General features: G+C 36.5%; 1 protein-coding gene across 7 annotated transcripts in view; it reads right to left on the reverse strand.

Moving 5' to 3' along the window:
- Positions 1–21195, reverse strand: part of ZNF148 (zinc finger protein 148) — a 147969-nt gene that overhangs the window by 60963 nt on the left and 65811 nt on the right. For all 7 annotated transcript variants that reach the window (XM_088837715.1, XM_055398073.2, XM_055398001.2 and 4 more), the window contains one exon: positions 1173–1298. In XM_088837715.1, coding sequence (XP_088693841.1) covers positions 1173–1250 — 78 coding nt within the window. In that variant the 5' untranslated portion in view covers positions 1251–1298. The remainder of the gene's footprint in view (positions 1–1172; positions 1299–21195) is intronic.

Consider the following 21195-nt stretch of genomic DNA (forward strand, 5'->3'; position numbering starts at 1 on the left):
AATATAATGTGATATATCAAAATAATAATACATATGCAGCTAATATTTGTAAAAACCTTTAATAACTTTAAAAATAGCTTACAACTCTAGTTACAAACAGGAAATTCAGTGAACCTATACAAAGCTGAAAACAAAATAGGAATATGGCAGAAAACTGAAATATTTATCTCTAAGAATAAATGGGTTATTTTCGTCCCACTATTTTTCAAAATTTTCTGCAGTAACCATATTTATATATATCCCAAAAGCAGCATATTGGTAAATGTTTAACATTTTAAGGGGCTAGAGAGCAGGGATGCTGATTTCCACGGTATAAATATTCTCACCGTGGCTAATTTCAAATTACCAATGGTTTCAGAGTCAGCTTGCAAAATTCCTGAAAATTTATTAATCAGCTCTGGCAAGCCAGTACAAACTGCAGCACACCACATATCCAAAAGTGTACAAGATGCATAAATAATAATGATGATTTAAATCACAAATACAAAATTAAGTAGCCCTCAGAATAAAAAAGATATTATAAAATCTTTTTTAAAAAAAAAGATGAAAAATAACTGTAAAAAGATGTAAATTATACAGAGTTCTCAGACTTCCTAGGAACATCAAAATGATACATACAGTCAGCTACTACTGTACTGAAAGGAAAAAAAGGCAGGCAATTCCTAATAGTATTTTTGGGTCACTTGTTTATTTACTAAGCCATTCATTCACCCATAGTATTTACTGAGTCTCTTAGGCCTACTATTCCACACTCCTGGGATATAGCTGTGAATAAAATGAAGTCCCTGCTCTTATGGAGCTTACATTCTAGTCTACATCACAGGTATTGCACAACTTTTTCCTCACGACCAATTGGTACTGAATTTTCCTGAAATAGGAATACTAAAATAAGGAAGACTAATATGAATGAGAAGCAAGGGCACTGCATATTATCAGTTTTTAAAGAAAAGAGAGATATGGGGTAAGAAAAGTTTGTTAAAAAAAAAAGACGTGAAAGGGAAGTGGACATTTTAAAGCAATTCCCACCACCTCCATGCAGACATGTATCTCTTCCTTACTCCTGATGCATCAGTCCAACTGTACTAAGCCACATGAGACTTATGGTCCAGCCAAGTTCCTGCCCATAAGATTAAGCAACAGTTTGGGAACACCACCTTAAAATATTCTCTTACTTTTGCAGGAGAACGTTGTTTCCGTTTCTTCTTTTTCTGTAAGTCTACTGGCTCTCTGATTTGTTTTTTGTCTCTCATCAGTTGCTCAGATACATCAGTGAAAGTAATTTCCTGCTTTACACTTATCTGTTAAAAAAAAAAAAAAGCCAATTTTAGAAATAAACAAAAAGTCCACTGTGACAAAGAGCCATTGCATGCTTAACTCTCTGCTAAATCCACATAGAGATGTTCCCAGAAAGATTACTTGTGTGTGCAAGTAAATAGTGTGTTGAAGAATTCAATAAGTAATTGACATATGAGAATCAACAGTATATAAATTGAAGGCATAAACTAGGATTTTATAAAAATTTATCTGGAAAAAAAAAAGATTAAAGCTGTCCTGGGAAAAAGTAATAAGACCTAGGAGAATAAAGTAGAAGTGAGGATAAAATTTCACTCCCATATTTAAGAAAACTGAGGTTAAAAGCATAAAAAAAAACATTAAATTCCAAAATCAGTAAAATACTAGGTGACCAGACTTCATGATGGGTCTGAATTTGTCAATTTGTCAATTGGCAAAACATCACAAAAACAACAAAAAATTCTAAAAGGTAATTTCATCAAAAAATGGAATGATAATCTAACAATAAAACTTAATTACCTTTAAGTTCAATGTTTTTGGCAGTATTTTAACCAGTATTTTCCCAGGCTCTACAAAAAACCATCACCAAATGTGTGTTTACAGAATTACATATGGTTTTAGGCCACAGCTATGTACAAGACAATTCTAACTACATAATAAGCAAAGAAATACTACAAGCATTAAGATGTCAAAATATCTCATCTTTAGATCTCAGTTCTCATATATGTGAAGATATGTCCTAATATGTGGAGTGATGGCAGCATCAATTTTCATCAGAACTGAAGGTACACAGTCCCCCACTACTTACCACTACATTTTCAAACTATCCTTGAAATGAAAACACAAGTACATTAAAACTAAGAAACTTTCAACTCAACAGGCTCTGAAATACAATTAAAATTCTTGACCCTTCAACAAGAACAACACAATGAGAAGTCTGAAACCTGGAAGGGGACGCTCACCCAACCATGCTCGCACCCTGATCATGAACTTCCAGCCTTCAGAACTGTGAGAAATAAATTTCTGTTGTTTATAACCTTTAAAAAAAAAAATCTTGATTAAAAAAAAAATGTTGATAATACTTCAGGAAGTACAATGTGCTAATGGCTATATTTTCAAAAAATACACTTAAAAAGGGGGTGCTAAAGGTTATAAACATCTTACAGACTTATAAAGTCAGAAGACATAGCTGTGTAGAAGGGTTCATGAGGGAAATGCAACATAAGTTAGGGATTTCACACATCTGCAGATGTGTGATTTTTGAAAAAACTTATTTGCTGGATTTTTTGAAACATATTCATTAGAATATCAAGAATATCAATAGGCTAGGAAATATGCCAGATTAAAAAACAAATCTCTCGTTTCTCCCCATGGCTTAATCTTTACCATTTCACCTAGTCCCATGTGCAACCTCCTGCCTACATCTGAGAATCTGAATTTCAATGCTTTGCTCACTACCAAGTCAGAGAACGTCATCAACACTGTTAATCACCCTACTCCTACTTCTTTCTTATGATTTTACTAAACCCAGACAGTTCTCCACCTGAAACTCCTGCTCATCCACTGATCAAAGATCCATATGGGCCTCCCACTTTTAAGACAAAGGAGGCCATCAGCCATGACCATCCTGTGTCACACTTACTTTATGCATTCATCTAACTTCTCCCAACACCCTTTCAAGAGGCAGAGCCCATGCTTCCTCACCCCTTGCCACTTCCCAAGCTGGTTCATTCTTGTAAGTTTATATATACATATATATATATTAACTATACTGAGGTATTCCTCATTTTTTATTCTTCTCTCTTTATTCTCTCAACTTTAAACATAAAGAGGCCCTTCTCTATTGAAAAACAGAAAAATCTTTCTCTTGATTATAATCACTAGTAATTCATGCCCAGAATCCAGAATGATTCTTTTTCAAGACTTATATCATGTCTGGCTCAAACATAAACTATCTCACTTTTCTATTTTTCTGTTTCACGGAACTGTATCTTGGTATCCAAAAGGAAGATATTCTTCTTTGATATTCTCATAACAGCTTTCACTCACTCATTCAATAGCTATTAAGCGCTAAATTCAGTCGGTTTAAAGTAATACAATGAAAACTTTAAATTTACTGAGATTCTAACATTGTACAGAGTAAACTACTAGATACAAAGAACACATTCTAAAATCTTTCCAAAGATCTTAAAATGCAGATGGGAAGTTTTCATGCCTTAAAAAGAAAAAAAAAGAAAGAAAAAGAAACTTATAACACTAATAAACTAATAAAATGGCACATATTTGGTTCAACCTAAATGAATGACACAAGACAGCAACCAAATGGAGAAACTCATGAGATCTGAAATAACTGCAAAAAGCTTTCTGGATTGAATAAGAGACGTAATCAGAGCTGCAGGTTTCTCACAGTTCAGGTTCAGTTCAGTCGCTCAGTCGTGTCCGACTCTTTGCGACCCCATGAATCACAGCACGCCAGGCCTCCCTGTCCATCACCAACTCCCGGAGTTCACTCAAACTCATGTCCATCGAGTCGGTGATGCCATCCAGCCATCTCATCCTCTGTCGTCCCCTTCTCCTCCTCACCTTAATCCCTCCCAGCATCAGAGTCTTTGCCAGTGAGTCAGCTCGTCGCATGAGGTGGCCAAAGTATTGGAGTTTCAGCTTTAGCATCTGTCCTTCCAATGAACACCCAGGATTGATCTCCTTTAGAGTGAACTGGTTGGATCTCCTTGCAGTCCAAGGGACTCTCAAGAGTCTTCTCCAACACCACAGTTCAAAAGCATCGATTCTTCGGCGATCAGCTTTCTTCACAGTCCAACTCTCACATCCATACATGACCACTGGAAAAACCATAGCCTTGACTAGACAGACCATCTGTGCTGGTTTCATTCCTGACTGTGGGGGTGGTTTGCTGGTTGAAGGGAAAGTCTTGGTATCCTGGCATTGGCAGTGAATGTAGGAGGGGATGTGCAGGTTTCTCACACTATCCTATTTTCTTCTTCCATCAAACCTCCTACTCTTCCCAACTACCTTCTTTCACACTCAATAACGTCAATAAGCAATTTAACAAGTGTAGGCAAAGCTAAAATAACATTGCCAGACATAGTATGTGATGAACATTTGATGTGGTTTGCAAATTTTGGTCTACCCCTAACTCCCAAACAAAGTGACCCCTTACAATCATTTGGACTCTTCTTACTCTTTATTCTTAATAACCTACATCCATATCCATTTCAAGCTTTACGGCATTATAATCTACCAATGTATTCTTCTACAAATAAATTAACATAAGACTGCTTTCTTGCCATTTCCCCAGTGAGGAATATACAAGAGCTCCTTACTGCCCTTGCTATCAATTATACTCTTCCCTAGCTCAGCTTTCATGATTCTGCACAATCTCCTTAACAGTAAAGACCTAGGTCACTTGGCAGAAGTATCTGTCCTTACCATCTCTCCATTTCTGAAGCCATATGTTCCCTTCAATTTTCAACTTCACTTTTAGGTATTCTCAATCATCTTCCCACCCCTGTTTAAGAAAAAAGAAAGCGTCTTTGTGCTTTCCTCTATATTCTGTGCTGCGGATTCCTCTACTACCCATCTTTCTGGCTCTGCATCTTCACTGTCTCTAAAATAATCTCTCTTACTTTACCAACTACTTCTCTACCTAAAAGTACCCTTAAATTTACCCTATAAAATAATTTCCTGTGGACCAAAACATTTCCAACAACTTCCATTCTCTTACGGCTGAACTTTTTGAAAGAACAATCTAAAGTAAGTATATAATATACAAATAATTGCCACCAAACTTAGAGAAACGGTTATTCTGAGAGTAAAAATAGTACACAGTCATATAAAAAGAATGTGTTTAACTATCACTAGAAAGAAACTGTTCCAAAATATTGCCTAGGAAACATAATCAAAGTGACCACAAGTACAACAAAGTGTTTCAATGTAAAGAGAAAGATATAAAGCAATTTACTGTAAATATACTGAGTTTTCTGGGCTCCAAAATCACTGCAGATGGTGACTGCAGCCATGAAATTAAGAGACGCTTACTCCTTGGAAGGAAAGTTATGACCAACCTAGATAGCGTATTAAAAAGCAGAGACATTACTGTACCAATAAAGGTCTGTCTAGTCAAGGTTAGGGTTTTTCCCGTGGTCATGTATGGATGTGAGACTTGGACTGTTAAGAAAGCTGAGCGCAGAAGAATTGATGCTTTTGAACAGTGGTGCTGGAGAAGACTCTTGAGAGTCCCTTGGACTGCAAGGAGATCCAACCAGTCCATCCTAAAGGAGATCAGTCCTGGGTGTTCTTGATGTTAAAGCTGAAACTCCAATACTTTGGCCACCTGAGGCGAAGAGCTGACTCATTGGAAAAGATGCTGATGCTGGGAAAGATTGAGGGCAGGAGGAGAAGGGGACAACAGAGGATGAGATGGTTGGATGGCATCACCAAATCAATGGACATGGGTTAGTGTGGACTCCAGGAGTTGGTGATGGACAGGGAGGCCTGGCGTGCTGTGGTTCATGGGGTCGCAAAGAGTCGGACACGACTGAGCAACTGAAATAATGTTAACAGTATCTGAAAGTACTCATGGAGTCCAGGAAAAGAGAAATTTAACACCAAGAATATATCCCTATGGATATGCATGAGTGTGTTTATTTCCAGGATGGTTTTGGAAATAACAGATTTAACCAGTCAACAGGAAGATTTCTAAATCCAAGCTCACTAAGCCACAGAATAGGGCAGGAAGGAGAAGCAGCACATTGATGAACAGGTCTTGGTGTGAATCATAAACCACAACCCTCCCTTTCTGCCTGACCTGACAGCATGTCAACTTCTGATACGAGCTACATTTGTCAGGGCTTGAGAAAGTCCATAACCATCTTTTGATTTTGAAAAGGTTCAGGGACCCACAGTTCACAACAAACATTCTAATCTACTCCTCTATAATATTTCTCATTAAAAATTTGTATTTTGGTTGCTATATCAGCATCTTACAATTTAGTAACTATAAGATGAACTGGAACAAGCGATCAAATCAAGTTATCTTACCTGAAATAGTGCTGACAATCCCCATCTTACCCAGAAATTCTATTCTTTTAACTTCTGTATGTTCATGGTTCAAGTTCTTCCCTGTTCCTCACAGAAGTTCTTCTGGATCCATCCTTCTACTATATACATACCTTTATATTGTAAGAGTTTAGTAAATCTCTATCAAAGTTCTCAAAGTGTGGTCCAGGGACTCCAGAAGATCCCTGGCACTCTTTCTCATGGGTGGTCCATGAGAGAAAAGAACACTTTCACTATAATACATAGGTTTTTTCTTTTTATTCACTCTCCTCTTAGGAGTATATAGCAGCAGTATTTAGAAGCTAACATGTGATGTCACCACAGACTAAATGTATTAGCAAACACGAGATAAGCCAGACAGTAAACAGACTGTAAAATTTTAAAACAAATTCTCACAGAACTTTTTATTTTAGAAAAGTTATATTTCATGAAAAAATATGCTACGTGTTAACATGTAATGCAATTTATTTATAAAAATAAAATTTTTAATTGTTTTATTTATAAAACTGTAAATACAACATATATAACCAACAGAAGCAAGAGTTCTTAAGAGACTTCAAAATTTTTAAGAGCAAAGGGGTTCCAAGGCCAGAAATTTTGAGAACCACTGATCTAGATGCCACCACCCTTATGGCAGAAAGTGAAGAGGAACTAAAAAGCCTCTTGATGAAAGTGAAAGAGGAGAGTGAAAAAGTTGGCTTAAAGCTCAACATTCAGAAAACTAAGATCATGGCATCCAGTCCCATCACTTCATGGGAAATAAATGGGGAAACAGTGGAAACAGCATCAGACTTAATTTTTTTGGGCTCCAAAATCACTGCGGATGCTGACTGCAGCCATGAAATTAAAAGACACTTACTCCTTGGAAGGAAAGTTATGACCAACCTAGACAGCATACTAAAAAGCAGAGACATTACTTTGCCAACAAAGGTCAGTCTAGTCAAAGTTAGGGTTTTTCCAGTGGTCATGTATGGATGTGAGAGTTGGACTGTGAAGAAAGCTGATCGCCAAAGAATTGATGCTTTTGAACTGTGGTGCTGGAGAAGACTCTTGAGAGTCCCTTGGACTGCAAGGAGATCCTACCAGTCCATTCTAAAGGAGATCAGTCCTGGGTGTTCATCGGAAGGACTGATGCAGAAGCTGAAACTCCAATACTTTGGCCACCTCATGAGAAGAGTTGACTCACTGGAAAAGACTCTGATGCTGGGAGGGATTGGGGTGAGGAGGAGAAGGGGATGACAGAGGATGAGATGGCTGGATGGCATCACCGACTCGATGCACATGAGTCTGAGTGAACTCCGGGAGTTGGTGATGGACAGGGAGGCCTGGCGTGCTGTGATTCATGGGGTTGCAAAGAGTCGGACACGACTGAGCAAATGAACTGAACTGATCTAGATACATCTTAACTATATTTTGCATTCTCTCCCTTTTCTCCATTCAATCTCGTTCAAAACAGACGTCTCGGCCCAACCAACATAAATTAGTATAGATGTGTGTACATCTGTCAATTAGTAGACACACACAAAATGCCTAACTCTGTGCGCTAAGATCATTAAGAAGCAATGAAACACACCTAGCATCTAAAACTTAGCTTCTTACTACCATTATCCCAACAAAAGGAACTGGAGTTCGTTGGAGAAATGATGATTTCAAAGCTGGGCAAGGGGAACTATATATAAGATGACCTTGGAACATTTTGTGGTGCCAGAAACTAGAGTGCATGTCAAAAGGATACAAGAGCTTGTCTGAAAGAGTTCCTAATAGGCAAGCTGAAACAATGTGAGAAAAAAATAAATGGCAGTACCAGATTATAATACAAAGAATAAAACAAATATCCATTCTGATATAAATGGAATTTTTTTTTAATGGAGGGAAGGTACAGCTACAATTAACGTAAATATAGAAGGAATGAAGAAAATACAAATTCACATTTAGGTAAACACCACATTAAAACTACAGGACCCACCAATGGATGCTTACATAAGTAGGTAAAAATTTGAGTACAAATAGGATATTTAAACAGCCTCAAACTATTCAATATTTCCCACAAGATATCTGCCAATTATAAAAGAGAAACAGGTGTCTTTAAAATGGAGAAAACTGGCATTTATCACCTTACCAAAGCACAGAGAATGTAGTAACAGCAATAATAAGACATATATCCACATTTTATAATCCCTGATATGATGCTCTGAAATGAGCACAGCACTTCTGTGGCATTTGTCAAAAAATGAAAGTACCAATCTAATCATACGAATATATCAGAAAGACTGAAATTAAAAGTCATTCTACAAAATAATCAATACCCATCAACTATCCAGGTCATAAAAGATAAGGAAAGACGGAACTGTCATAGAACAGTGGAGACTCAATGGAATATTACTCAGTCATAAAAAAGAATAAACCAATGCTATCTGCAGCAACATGGATGGACCTAGAGAATATCATACGAAGTGAAGTAAGTCAGAAAGAGGAAGACAAGTATCATATGGTATCACTGATAACACGGAATCTAAAATATGACACAAATGAATTTATGAAACAGACTCACAGATACAGAAAACAAATTTATAGTTACCAAAGGAGAAAAACTGTGAAGGAGGGATAAATTAGGACTTTCCGATTGGCAGATACAAACTACTATCTATAAAATAAACAAGATCCTATAGTATAGCATAGAGAATTATATTTAAAATCCTGTTATAAACCATAATGGAAAAGAATATGTGTATAGGTGTATATATACATACACACACATGTATAATTGACTCACTTTTCTGTAAACCAGAAATCAACACATTGTAAATCTACTACAATTAAACAAAAAACAGCATTTATATAGTGTTCTACAAATTTGTGATTCCTCCTCAGCATAATAACTAAGATTTATCTAACATTTACTATGTGTCAGACACTCTTCTCAGTGCTATGGATACAATGCTTGGGAGGCATTCAGGGAAGGAAGGGGGTGCAAGTGGTCTCTATCCTGCATAATCTATTCCATTCAATCCTACAGGAAGACTATGAGGTAAGCATTTTCATCCCATTTTACAAATAAGAAATCTAAGGCTGAGAAAGGTTATTTGTCTAAGAAGGGAAACAAAAACTTACACCCAAGTCTTCCAAATCCAGCAACAGAGACCCTAATTACTGTAATCTGTGCATTATTTTTTATCCTCACAGTACCAATGAAGAAACTAAAATATCACAGAGGCAAGTGTCTTACCCAAGCTATCACTGGGACTAGATTTCAACACTAGTACTTAAACCAGGATTTTATATCTCTTAGTTCAGTGCTATTTCCATTACTATAACTGGTTCTTTATAAATCTAATAAATCATTCAAACCTTTAAAAATGATTTTTGTACAAACATACTTCATTTTCCCTTATACAAACTATAGTTTGGTTGCTTCCAGAATATGGAAAGAATTTCTAGTGGTTCTAGAGAAAGGAAATAATTTAAAAAATAACAAAGTGGACAAAATGTCAACAATATTTAGATAAAGCAAAAGACCTGAATTTCAATCCTACCTCTTCCAATTATTATTGGGTGAAGCTGGCTTCCAAAAGTAGTATGGAAAAACAAAAAAAGCACACGTTGGGAGTTAAAAGAAATACAATCTAATCCCAAAGAGTAATACTAGCAGTGTCAGAAATACAATCTAATCCCAAAGAGTGATACTAGCAGTGTCAAGCTAAACAACTAAAATTTACTCATTCATAACTTTCTTCACCCATAAATGGAGGGAATAATTCTCATAGAATCTCTGCAGAGTTAAAGGGGTTATATATGTAAATCATCAACTATGGCATATAGCATTACACAGTTGATTTTTGATGCCATTCATTATCATGACTTCCCTGGTGGTTCACACAGTAAAGCGTCTGTCTACAATGCAGGAGACCCAGGTTCAACTCTTGGGTTCGGAAGATCCCCTGGAGAAGGAAACGGCAACCCACTCCAGTACTCTTGCCTGGAAAATCCCATGGATGAAAGATCCTGGTAGGCTACAGTCCATGGGGTTGCAAAGAGTTGGACACGACTTAGCAACTTCATTTTCACTATCATCATCATTTCCTCACCTGCTTAGTAGTGACAGTAATAATATCCAGTTTATACACATCAGAAAATCCAATGAGAGTATACAAAAACTATAAATTCTAAGTAATTATTATTATACAACTGCAGATATGTAATTGCTTAGATATACAGAAGGCTACCAATTTCTATAGAACATCTCAACTTAATACATCCTATTATCTAAAACTCAATATTGCTAAAAATAAAATCTTTTTTCACATCAGAACCTCCTTCTAAATTCTCTGCTTCTTTTTTCTTCCCCCTGCCTTTCAGCAACCCAGTCTCTCATCTATAAAGACATCTTTTAATTTTTTTCTCCACTCCCAAACCAAGACCAAGTCCAGTTATTTCTCTTTTTCTTAGTATCACACACAAATTCAAGAGTCTTAGGAAATCTATACAGAAAAAATAATCTCACATGACAACACTATCTACATATAACATCACAATAACATTTACAACTGTAAATAAAGTGCAAACAGTCTAATACACAGTAAAGAAATAGTGAGATAAATTAAAGTACAGCTATATGATATACAGGAACGAGAAATCTAACTTTTGAATAATTTTAATACTATATTGAGATGCTCATGGTTTAAGATTAAATGATATTAATAAATATGGATAAATATACTTTTATAATTTTACAAACACAGATACATATGCAGCAAATTTTATACACACAAATATATACGCAGAAAAACAAAGGAAACACTAAAATACTAACAATGAAATGTTAGTAGTGATTATCCTAGAGTAGTAAGATTACAGCGATCTCTATTATCTTGATAGCTTTTTTAATTTAATTTTTATTTTTTTAATACCAAAAGCATTTTGTATTGGAGTATAGCTGATTAACAATGTTGTAATAGTTTAGCTTTCAAATTTTTATATTTTCTTAACAAACAATGTATTATTTTATAATCCTAAAAAGACATTAAGTTCAGTCTTAGTATAAATTCTTAGGATTAATCAAAGAAAAATCTATATATTATTATCTTAATATACTAACTTAGTGTAAGAATTGAAATATTAAGCCAGCAAAGTCAAAGTGAAAAAATTTCTATGGGTGAGTTGGGGAAAAAAGTAAAAGTCATCAAGTAAACTGTGAGCCCCTATCTCACATCATCAGCAAAATTCAATTCCAAACAGACTACTGATCTAAATGGGAAAGGAAAACCATAAAGTTTCCAGAAGTTAACAAAGGAAAAAATCATCACAACCTTGGGGCAGGCAAAGAACTCTTAAACAGGACACACGAGACACCAAAAGGAAAAGACATAAACTGAACTTCGTTAACACTGACTTCTGTTCCTCAAAAGTGTAAAAAGCAAGTCATAGTGGAAGCGTAGAAAAGATAATTGATACATATATATCCAACAAATATAAAAGAATTACCACAAATCTGTAAGAGAAAGGAATACCCTAACAGAAAAAAGAGCAAAAGATGAAAATGCACCTTACAAAAAAATAACATCCAAATTGTCAGTAAACATGAAAGGCACTCATATTAGTTATCAGTGAAATGCAAACTGGAAAACAAAACCCACACTGAAATACTACTACCAACCCACCAAAATAGTTAAAGTACTGACAATGCCGAATATCACAGATAGAGAACAATTAGTATAAACTGGCAAATCCACTGAGAAAAACTTGTGGATAGTAACTCCGATAGCTGAATGTACGCATACCCTGCAAACTCCAGGATGTAACCAACAAAGGTGAGTGTGCACTTGCACCAGAAGTCACATCGAGGAATATCTGCAGCAGGAAACTCCTTGGCAATCCAGTGGTAGGACTCAGCGCTCTCACTGCCAGGGCCCAGGTGTGATCCCTGGTCAGGCACTAAGATCCTGCAAGCCACGAAGCATGTCACCTGACCATCTCCCCCAAAACCTATTTGCAGCAGCACTTTTCAGAACTGTCAACATCATGAAACAAGATGCCTATTATGCTACAAAGAATAAATTTTGATATATTCACAATGCTGACAATTATACAGAAATGAGAATAAACTACTACTACATGCAATAACATGGATGGACATTCTCATAAAAATGCAAAAGAAAGCAAATATTAGATAGTACATACGGAATTCAAAAGTCAGAGAAAGCTAACTAACTGTGATAAAAGTGTTCTGAGAGGAAGCAGTTATCTTTAGGAATTAGAGGAGTGTTGTGACTAAAAGGGACACAGGGGAGGGCCTATGAGATGCTGATAATGTTCTATGTTTTAATCAGGGTAGTAATGTCACTTTTGAGGAAATTCATCACTAACAATTTGTGCACTTTTCTGGATAAATGCTGCATTTCAATAAAAAGATATACACCTAGAGAAAAAGCATCACAAATATGCAGATATACAGACAGATACAAGAAACATGCTTGTATCATATGGATATCTATATATATAAGCATTATCCTTTCATCATTATTTCATTCAAACAAATCTAGCAATAACATAAATATTCATCAATAGGGGAGTGATTAAATAAAACAAGGTACATCATTTAATCATTCATTAGAATAAAAAAGCAAGCTTTAGATGTAATAACATGCAAATTGCTACAAAATATTATTAAATGAATAATGCAGACTTCCAAAATATACAAAATTAACATTAATTTGTATAAAACAAAATATATGTATATTTTCATAAGATATATATTTACAAAACACATATAGAAATAAAGACACATTCTGAATGTTTTTCTATAAATTTAAAATTTTCAGGATATCAGTATTAGCAGTTATCTCTTTGGAATTAGAGTAGAAAACAAGGAACTTTTACTTTTTTTGTTCTCGTCTATACTAAATTTTTATGACGACTATGTAGTCCTTTTACAGTAAACTTCATTATACAAGTATGAAAAAAGTCAAAGTACACACATCTCTGAGACTGATCTAGCTAGATGGATGCTATCAGAGCCTTGTCTATAACTTCCAATTTGGGCACTACTTGATCTAAGAAAGAGTATAACTCATATTCAGTACCACTATCTCACAATTCCAGATGAATCAATTAGATATCAAATATCACATAGAACTATATGAAAAGTGTTAGAAAACTAGCTACGTTACTACAGAATATAGAAAAAAAACTTCTATTAACAATTTACGTCCAATAACCTCAGATATGCAGATGACACCACCCTTATGCAGAAAGTGAAGAGGAACTAAAAAGCCTCTTGATGAAAGTGAAAGAGGAGAGTCAAAAAGTTGGCTTGAAGCTCAACATTCAGAAAACAAAGATCATGGCATCTGGTCCCATCACTTCATGGGAAACAGATGGAGAAACAGTGTCAGACTTTATTTTTTGGGGCTCCAAAATCACCGCGGATGCTGATTGCAGCCATGAAATTAAAAGACGCTTACTCCTTGGAAGGAAAGTTATGACCAACCTAGATAGCATATTAAAAAGCAGAGACATTACTTTGCCAACAAAGGTCTGTCTAGTCAAGGCTATGGTTTTTCCAGTGGTCATGTATGGATGTGAGAGTTGGACTGTGAAGAAAGCTGATCGCCGAAGAATCGATGCTTTTGAACTGTGGTGTTGGAGAAGACTCTTGAGAGTCCCTTGGACTGCAAGGAGATCCAACCAGTTCACTCTAAAGGAGATCAATCCTGGGTGTTCATTGGAAGGACAGATGCTAAAGGTGAAACTCCAATACTCTGGCCACCTCATGCGACGAGCTGACTCACTGGCAAAGACTCTGATGCTGGGAGGGATTAAGGTGAGGAGGAGAAGGGGACGACAGAGGATGAGATGGCTGGATGGCATCACCGACTCGATGGACATGAGTTTGAGTGAACTCCGGGAGTTGGTGATGGACAGGGAGGCCTGGCATGCTGTGATTCATGGGGTCGCAAAGAGTAGGACACGACTGAGCGACTGAACCGAACTGAATTGAAGGGGAAAAAAAAACTTGAGTCTAACAACTTTAAGAGCACTGAAAAATACTGAAGAACAGACCATTCTAGGTTAGCTCCCTAAAACAACCTACTAATAGAGATACTTTGATTCATTTGCTTACCAGGTGAGTTGAAATCAATAATAATAAGCAATAATATGACTCTCATCAGGAAAAACTATAAAGCAAGATTACTTATTTTGTTTTCTGCTGAAACAGATTCCTATCAAATAGGATACTTTCTAAGAGTCACATAAAAGAGTAAAATCTTGTTTAAAAAAATAACCTTGGAGAACTAATATAAACTACCATCTATTCTCTTTAAAACAAGCTCAATTAATAAATCTATTTCTGAAAGTAATATTCAGAATATGATGAAGTGAAAGTATTTGAATAGGGGGGTACTCCTTAAAGCATGCAGACACAAAAAAAAGTCAACACAAATGCCTCAAAAGACAAGGACCCAAGAGCCAATAAACATAAAAATACTTCTGAATCCCTCAAATGAACTTTAAAAGAAATAGGGAGTAATAAGAACTGGCTATAACTAATAAATAACGTTATTGAAAAAGTATACAGTGTAACAGGGATAACAAGTTGGGATTTAGCCAAAAAGTGAGGAAGAAACATATCCTACCAATGACTATTTAAGCAAATAAACAAAATCAAATAGACTTGTCACCTTTCAAGATGACTGTGAAAGATCATTGATACCAATAAATGTAATCCAATCCTGTGACTAAAACAAAGTACAAAATTCATGCCAAAGTTAGTATTTTAAAATCACTGACACGAATAAAATAATTCTTTTTTCTTCTCACTTTGTTAAATAGGAAAGGAAAAGACACTTATTCCAGGACATGTCCTCAAATTCCTAGCAACAGCATGTTAAAGTTTTATTCATTGGAGCAAAAGGTATTTGGGGAAATGTCTATACAATCCTTCTTAAACTAATGACAGGATTTAAGGCAACTTTTAAAACTAAAAACAAGAGAAGTTTTACAGCAATGGCCAAATACGTCTTGAGTTTCCTAAGCTATTAAAATAATCATGAATACAAAATGCATAAAAGGAGGTCTACAGTTCTATTCATACTGCTTTCAGAACAGAAATTCATGACTAAAATAAAAAGCTTCATGACTGCTAGAGTATATTTATTTCAGGAATCACAAACACTTGAGATACTTTACACTTTATTATATCATTATATGACTGGAGCATGATTTTTTTTATAGCTCCTAATTTACATAAAATGGGATGTTCCCAACCCAGGGATTAAACCTGCGTCTCCTGCACTGCAGGCAGATTCTTTACCAACTCAGCTACCATGCAATTTCCTTGGGTAGGGAAAATCCCCTGGAGAAGGAAATGGCAACCCACTCCAGTATTCTTGCCTGGAAAATCCCATGGACAGAAGAGCCTATAGGCCACAGTCCATGGGGTCGCAAAAGAGTCAGACATGACTTGACCATAAACAATTAAAAAAATTCTTTCATTCAAGTGCAATTCAGTACCTTTCTAGGAAACAAATGTGGCATATATCATTACAAATAACAATTTGTTCCTTTCTGTCAATATAAACATGTCTTTTACTCTTCAACATATCTGACATCAGTTGGAAAAATATAGTTCACAAAGTTTCCAATCCCTTTTCTATAAAAGTAATTAAAAGGACAAGCCAAATACTTTTTTTTCAAATTTCTGAAATTAATTTTTAAGTTGAAAAGCTTTCTAACACAATGCTATCCAAGACTTTCTGAAATAATGGAAATATTCTTTATGCTGTCTAATACAGAAGTCATTAACCACATGTGACTGTTGAGCACTTGAAATGTAGCTAATGCAACTAAGGAACTGAAATGCCAATTTTAGTTCATGCTAATTCAAATTTCTAACATACTAGAAAACTAAGTTCTAATGAGCAAACTATAGACATTTGAAAGTTGGCTTGCAGATTGCTGCTGAAAATGTACAGCCAGATAGCTAAAGCTGGGTGATTGATTTAGAGTAATAAGGTCATGATAAATCCTGAAAGCCAGCAGTTATCACAATGAAGAACTTTACTTCAACTATCACAGAATAATAGGGAGTTTATACAGGCTACAAAACCTAAACTGTTATTAACAGTTTAAGGAAACACAAAACTCAACTTTCTCTTTTGAATTAACTAAAAAGTTAATATGAAGTAAAAGTTCAGTGACTTCCAAGTGAATTAGCAAATAAAAGGAAAAAAAACATCAACATGTTCAATATCTATTTTTAAAAACTTTTAGCATACACTCTAGAAAGGATGAAAGGCCTTGGAGCTTAAGTTTTTACACTGTGAGGGACCTAGATCATACTGTTCTACATCTACGCCTCTCTTTAACTCAAAAATGTATATTCATGATCCCAAGATCTGCCCTTCACAACTCTGCATTACCAGCAGGAATGCATAAGTAATAAGTAAGGGATATAATTTCTCACCTCTGTTAAGTTCTTCTATAAAACAATATTACACAAATCCTAAATTCTGCCATTTGGTATTCAGTATGAGATAACTTTCCATTGATTCATTCTCAGAATGGACTCAGATTTATCATTATCTATTAGGAGTAACAGGACTCAACTATGGATTACCCAAAATTTGGAATATCAAGCAGATATTTAAGAAGCATTAGAGGAATAAGGAGTTGAGAAAAGTTCAAAATATGCTGGTAAATGAAGAGATAAAAAGCAACATGATCCTATGCTTGGCATACATATTAAAGAAGCACTGAAGTACATATACTAAAACGTTAGAAGTGATTATATCTAGCGGGAAGGGTATGACAGGGTATTTATCCTAGAGCTATGTATACCTATGTTCACCCAAAAACCTAAACATCAATGTTCACAGTAGCTTTATCTGTAATAGCCAAAACATGGAAACAACTTAAATGTCCCTCATTTGCTGACAAAAGTCCATCTAGTCAAAGCTATGGTTTTTCCAGTAGTCGTGTATGGATGAGAGAGCTGGACCACAAAGAAAGCTGAGTGCCAAAGAATTGATACTTCTGAACTGTGGTGTTGGAGAATACTCTTGAGAGTCCCTTGGACTGCAAGGAGATCAAATCAGTCAATCCTCAAGCTGATCAAATCAGCTAATCCACTTGGAAGTCAGTACTGAATATTCATTAGAAGGACTGATGCTGAAGCTGAAACTCCAAAACTTTGGCCACCTGATACGAAGAACTGACTCCGTGGAAAAGACCCTGATGTTGGGAAAGATTGAAGGCAGGAGGAGAAGGGGACAACAGAGGATGAGATAGTAGGATGGCATCACTGATTCGATGGAGATGAGTTTGAGCAAGCTCCAGGAGTTGGTGATGGACAGGGAGTTGGTGATGTGCTACAGTCTATGGGGTCGCAAAGAATAAGACACGACTGAGCGACTGAACTGACTTAACAACCATACCATGGAACTGTGTGTGTGTGCTTAGTCGCTCAGTCGTGTCCGACTCTTTGCAACCCCATGGACTATAGCCCGCCAGGCTCCTCTGTCCATGGGGATTCTCCAGGCAAAAATACTAGAGTGGGTTGCCATGCCCTCCTACAAGGGACCTTCCCAACCCAGGGATCGAACCCAAGCCTCCTACACTGCAGGCAGATTCTTTACCATCCAAGTCACCAGGGAAGCCCAAGGATACTGGAGTGGGTAACCTATCCCTTCTCCAAAGGGTCTTCCTGACCCAGAAATCAAACCGGGGTCTCCTGCCTTGTAAGTGGATTCTTAACCAGCTGAGCTATACCATGGAATACTACTATATATTAAAAAAAAGAACAAAGCATTTACATATACAACAACTCAGATGGCTCTTTGAGGGCATTACATTAAGTGAAAAAAGTCAATCTCAAAAGGTCACTTAATATATTGATTTCAATATTTGAGATAAAATATTCTCAAAATGATGAAGTTTTAGAGATGGAAAACAGAGTAGGGTAGGATAGCCAGGGGTTAGGAATGGTGGGGGCAACAAGAATCAGTGTGACTACAGAGAGGTAGCACCAGGGAGATCTTTGGTATGAAGGATTAGTTCTGTATCTACTTGCAGGATAAAGCATACAAAAATGGACATGTTGTAGCAATGTCAATTTCTTTATTTTGAGATTTTGTACTATAGTTATATAAAATGCAATCACTGAGGAGCAACTGCCAGACTGGGTACATGGAAACTCTCTGTATTATTTTTGCAACTACCTATGAATCTATATAATTTCAAAATTAAGGTTTTTTTAAAGAAAACAAAAGGATAAATTTTATCCCTTCCCCTTCCTGACTTTCCCTATCTACTTAGGCTCCATGAACCATTCACCTCCAAGGCCATACTCTGGAGAAAAACATGGTTTCAGGTCCTAGACAGAATGAAGAGGGCACTGGCATGGGAGGGTTGCCCAAAGCAAGACATCAAAGTGTAAGCAGAGAGAGGAAGCTCTCCAGATAAACGGGCAGCTCAGCATGAGATGTCAGAGCCTAAGCAACATAATGAAGGGTCTATGCTGTGGGGAAAGAGCAGCCTTGAGCAAGGTGCCAGAACTAAGTGGTGTGAGGACTGAGCATGGACCAGCACAGTGTACAAGGAGGGATCCATGTGACGACTGAGGCCCAGAGCAATTGCCAAAGCACATGCAGGGGGAGGAAGGCATCCATGCAGGAGACAAGGGATGGCTTGCACTGCCATGGAGTATTGGAGCTGGGTGAAGAGAGCATCTGCCTGTATAGGAAGGGGGGAAGGGCAACAATGCTAAAGGGAAAACAGTTACATACAGGGGCTGGGAGGAGGATCTGATCAAGTAAGTAAATAAACATATTAAGAAGAACAGAATCAGGTTTATCATTGTCTGAGAAAGGACTCATAAAATATGGGAAGAAGCAAACTAAAATGTACTCCGTGGTAATGGACTATAATTGGAGGTATCAGTGTGAACTCATGGTTTTCAATACTTATAGATAAACGGATAATTACAGATGTAAATGTATGTACATATATACATATAAATGTATGTAAGTATATACATATGCATTCTCTGGCTTTATCCACTCACAGTCCTGGCAGCAGTCATGCTCCACCAGCACTGAGCAGCACACTTGAGCACACAGAGCCTGGCCTCTAAATACCATTCTCCACTAAAATGAACTAGGACTCCTTAGAAAACATGTCTGATTCCAGGGACGGGGCAGGCAAAATACAATACAAGCCAGAACATCTCATGACTTAAAGGAAGGAAGTACTCAAGGACTGATGGGACAGGTCAAAAGAACACAGAAGCCAACCCGAAGAGGCTCAGATTGGCCAAATCTTCAACTAAGCCTTTATCATAGTAGTAGATTTTACCCAGTGAATAAAACTCCAAAATCAATATTGATACAAATAAATAAATGAACAACTTTCAAAGTATGATGAGGAATAAGATTAACTTTACACTGGCAAAACCTGGCAGACCCTACCTTAATTAACTGATCAAAGTGAACCATCATCAGAAGGGGGAAAATAAAAATCATGTGCCACCTGTTCAAATGCAATGGGGAACAAACATAGCATCACTTTTTGCAATACACCTGCCAAAATAACAAGCCTCTCTAAGAGGAAAAATCATCTAAACCTGAACTGAATGACACTCTACAAAATAAATGGTAATTTTTACATATGATGATCACAAAATTTTTAAAGAGAGGAACTAACCCAGCCTAAAGAAAACTAAAGAGACGTGACAGTTAATGCAATGTATAATCTGAACTGGATCTTTCTGCAAACAAACTTCAATGCCTGGAGAATAAGTAGGTGAGTAAGGATATAAAAGAGTTACGTAGAGAACAAATGTATGGATACCAAGAGGGAAAGGGGATGGGTGGGAGAAATTGGGAGACTGGTCCTGACATATATACACTACTGATTCTGTGTATAAATCAGATAACAAATGAGAACCTCCCAGATAGCACAAGGAACTCTACTAGATCCTTTATGGTAACCTTAATGGGAAGGAAATCCAAAAGAGGGGATATATGTATACACATAGCTGATTCATTTTTGCTGTACAACAGAAACTAACACAACACTATAAAGCAACTATACTCCAATAAAAATAAATTTAAAAAAAATAAGAATACAACTAGTCAACTTGACCTAATTGAGGTGAGCTTCTCCAGGGAGTGAATGCAAAGGAAGAGAACCGAGCATCAGAGTTAGGAGAAACCCTAAGGGACACAAAGAGTGAAGTACAGTGTTGCTCAGTGGCCCCTCAGCACCGTCCCTTGTGTCCAGGTTGTACAAAGGAAACAAGACAGGCAGAATGAAAGACCACAGCATCGCAAATGGACTAGCAGGCATCATTCAAAAAGGAACAGTGTGGAAGAAAGCATAGGATAGGTGGCGCCCTCTCTTCTATACGGTGCGGCTGACTTGGTGTGAGAAAGTGAAATTGTACTTGTCAGCAGTGTAATGAAAATTCATGTGTATGTGAGGGTCATTTTTAAATATGAAAATAGTTCTGAGAAGAACAGGGTGATTATAAATCGCACTTTATGGGGTGAGGAGTGTCAAATGAAAAATCCAAAAATTGAAAGTCATCACTTAGAAAATTGCCTGGCATATTCTTTCTACGTAATAATGGCTCAAAGGGCGAGGAGATACTATACTTTTTGGATGCTGAAGTTTAAAAGGGATTTCCTAATGGAAATAAATGTGAAGGAAAACATCTTGTTAAAAAAAAAACCCATCCGACAACAGTCAGACTCCACATTCTTCTCAAGTGAACACAGAGCATTCACCAAGTAACCATACGGTAGACCTTGTAAGACTTAACAAATTTAA

Source organism: Moschus berezovskii, chromosome 1 (assembly GCF_049115385.1).
Source record: "Moschus berezovskii isolate FMDL1 chromosome 1, NW_MosBer_1.0, whole genome shotgun sequence".
Lineage (NCBI taxonomy): Eukaryota > Metazoa > Chordata > Mammalia > Artiodactyla > Moschidae > Moschus > Moschus berezovskii.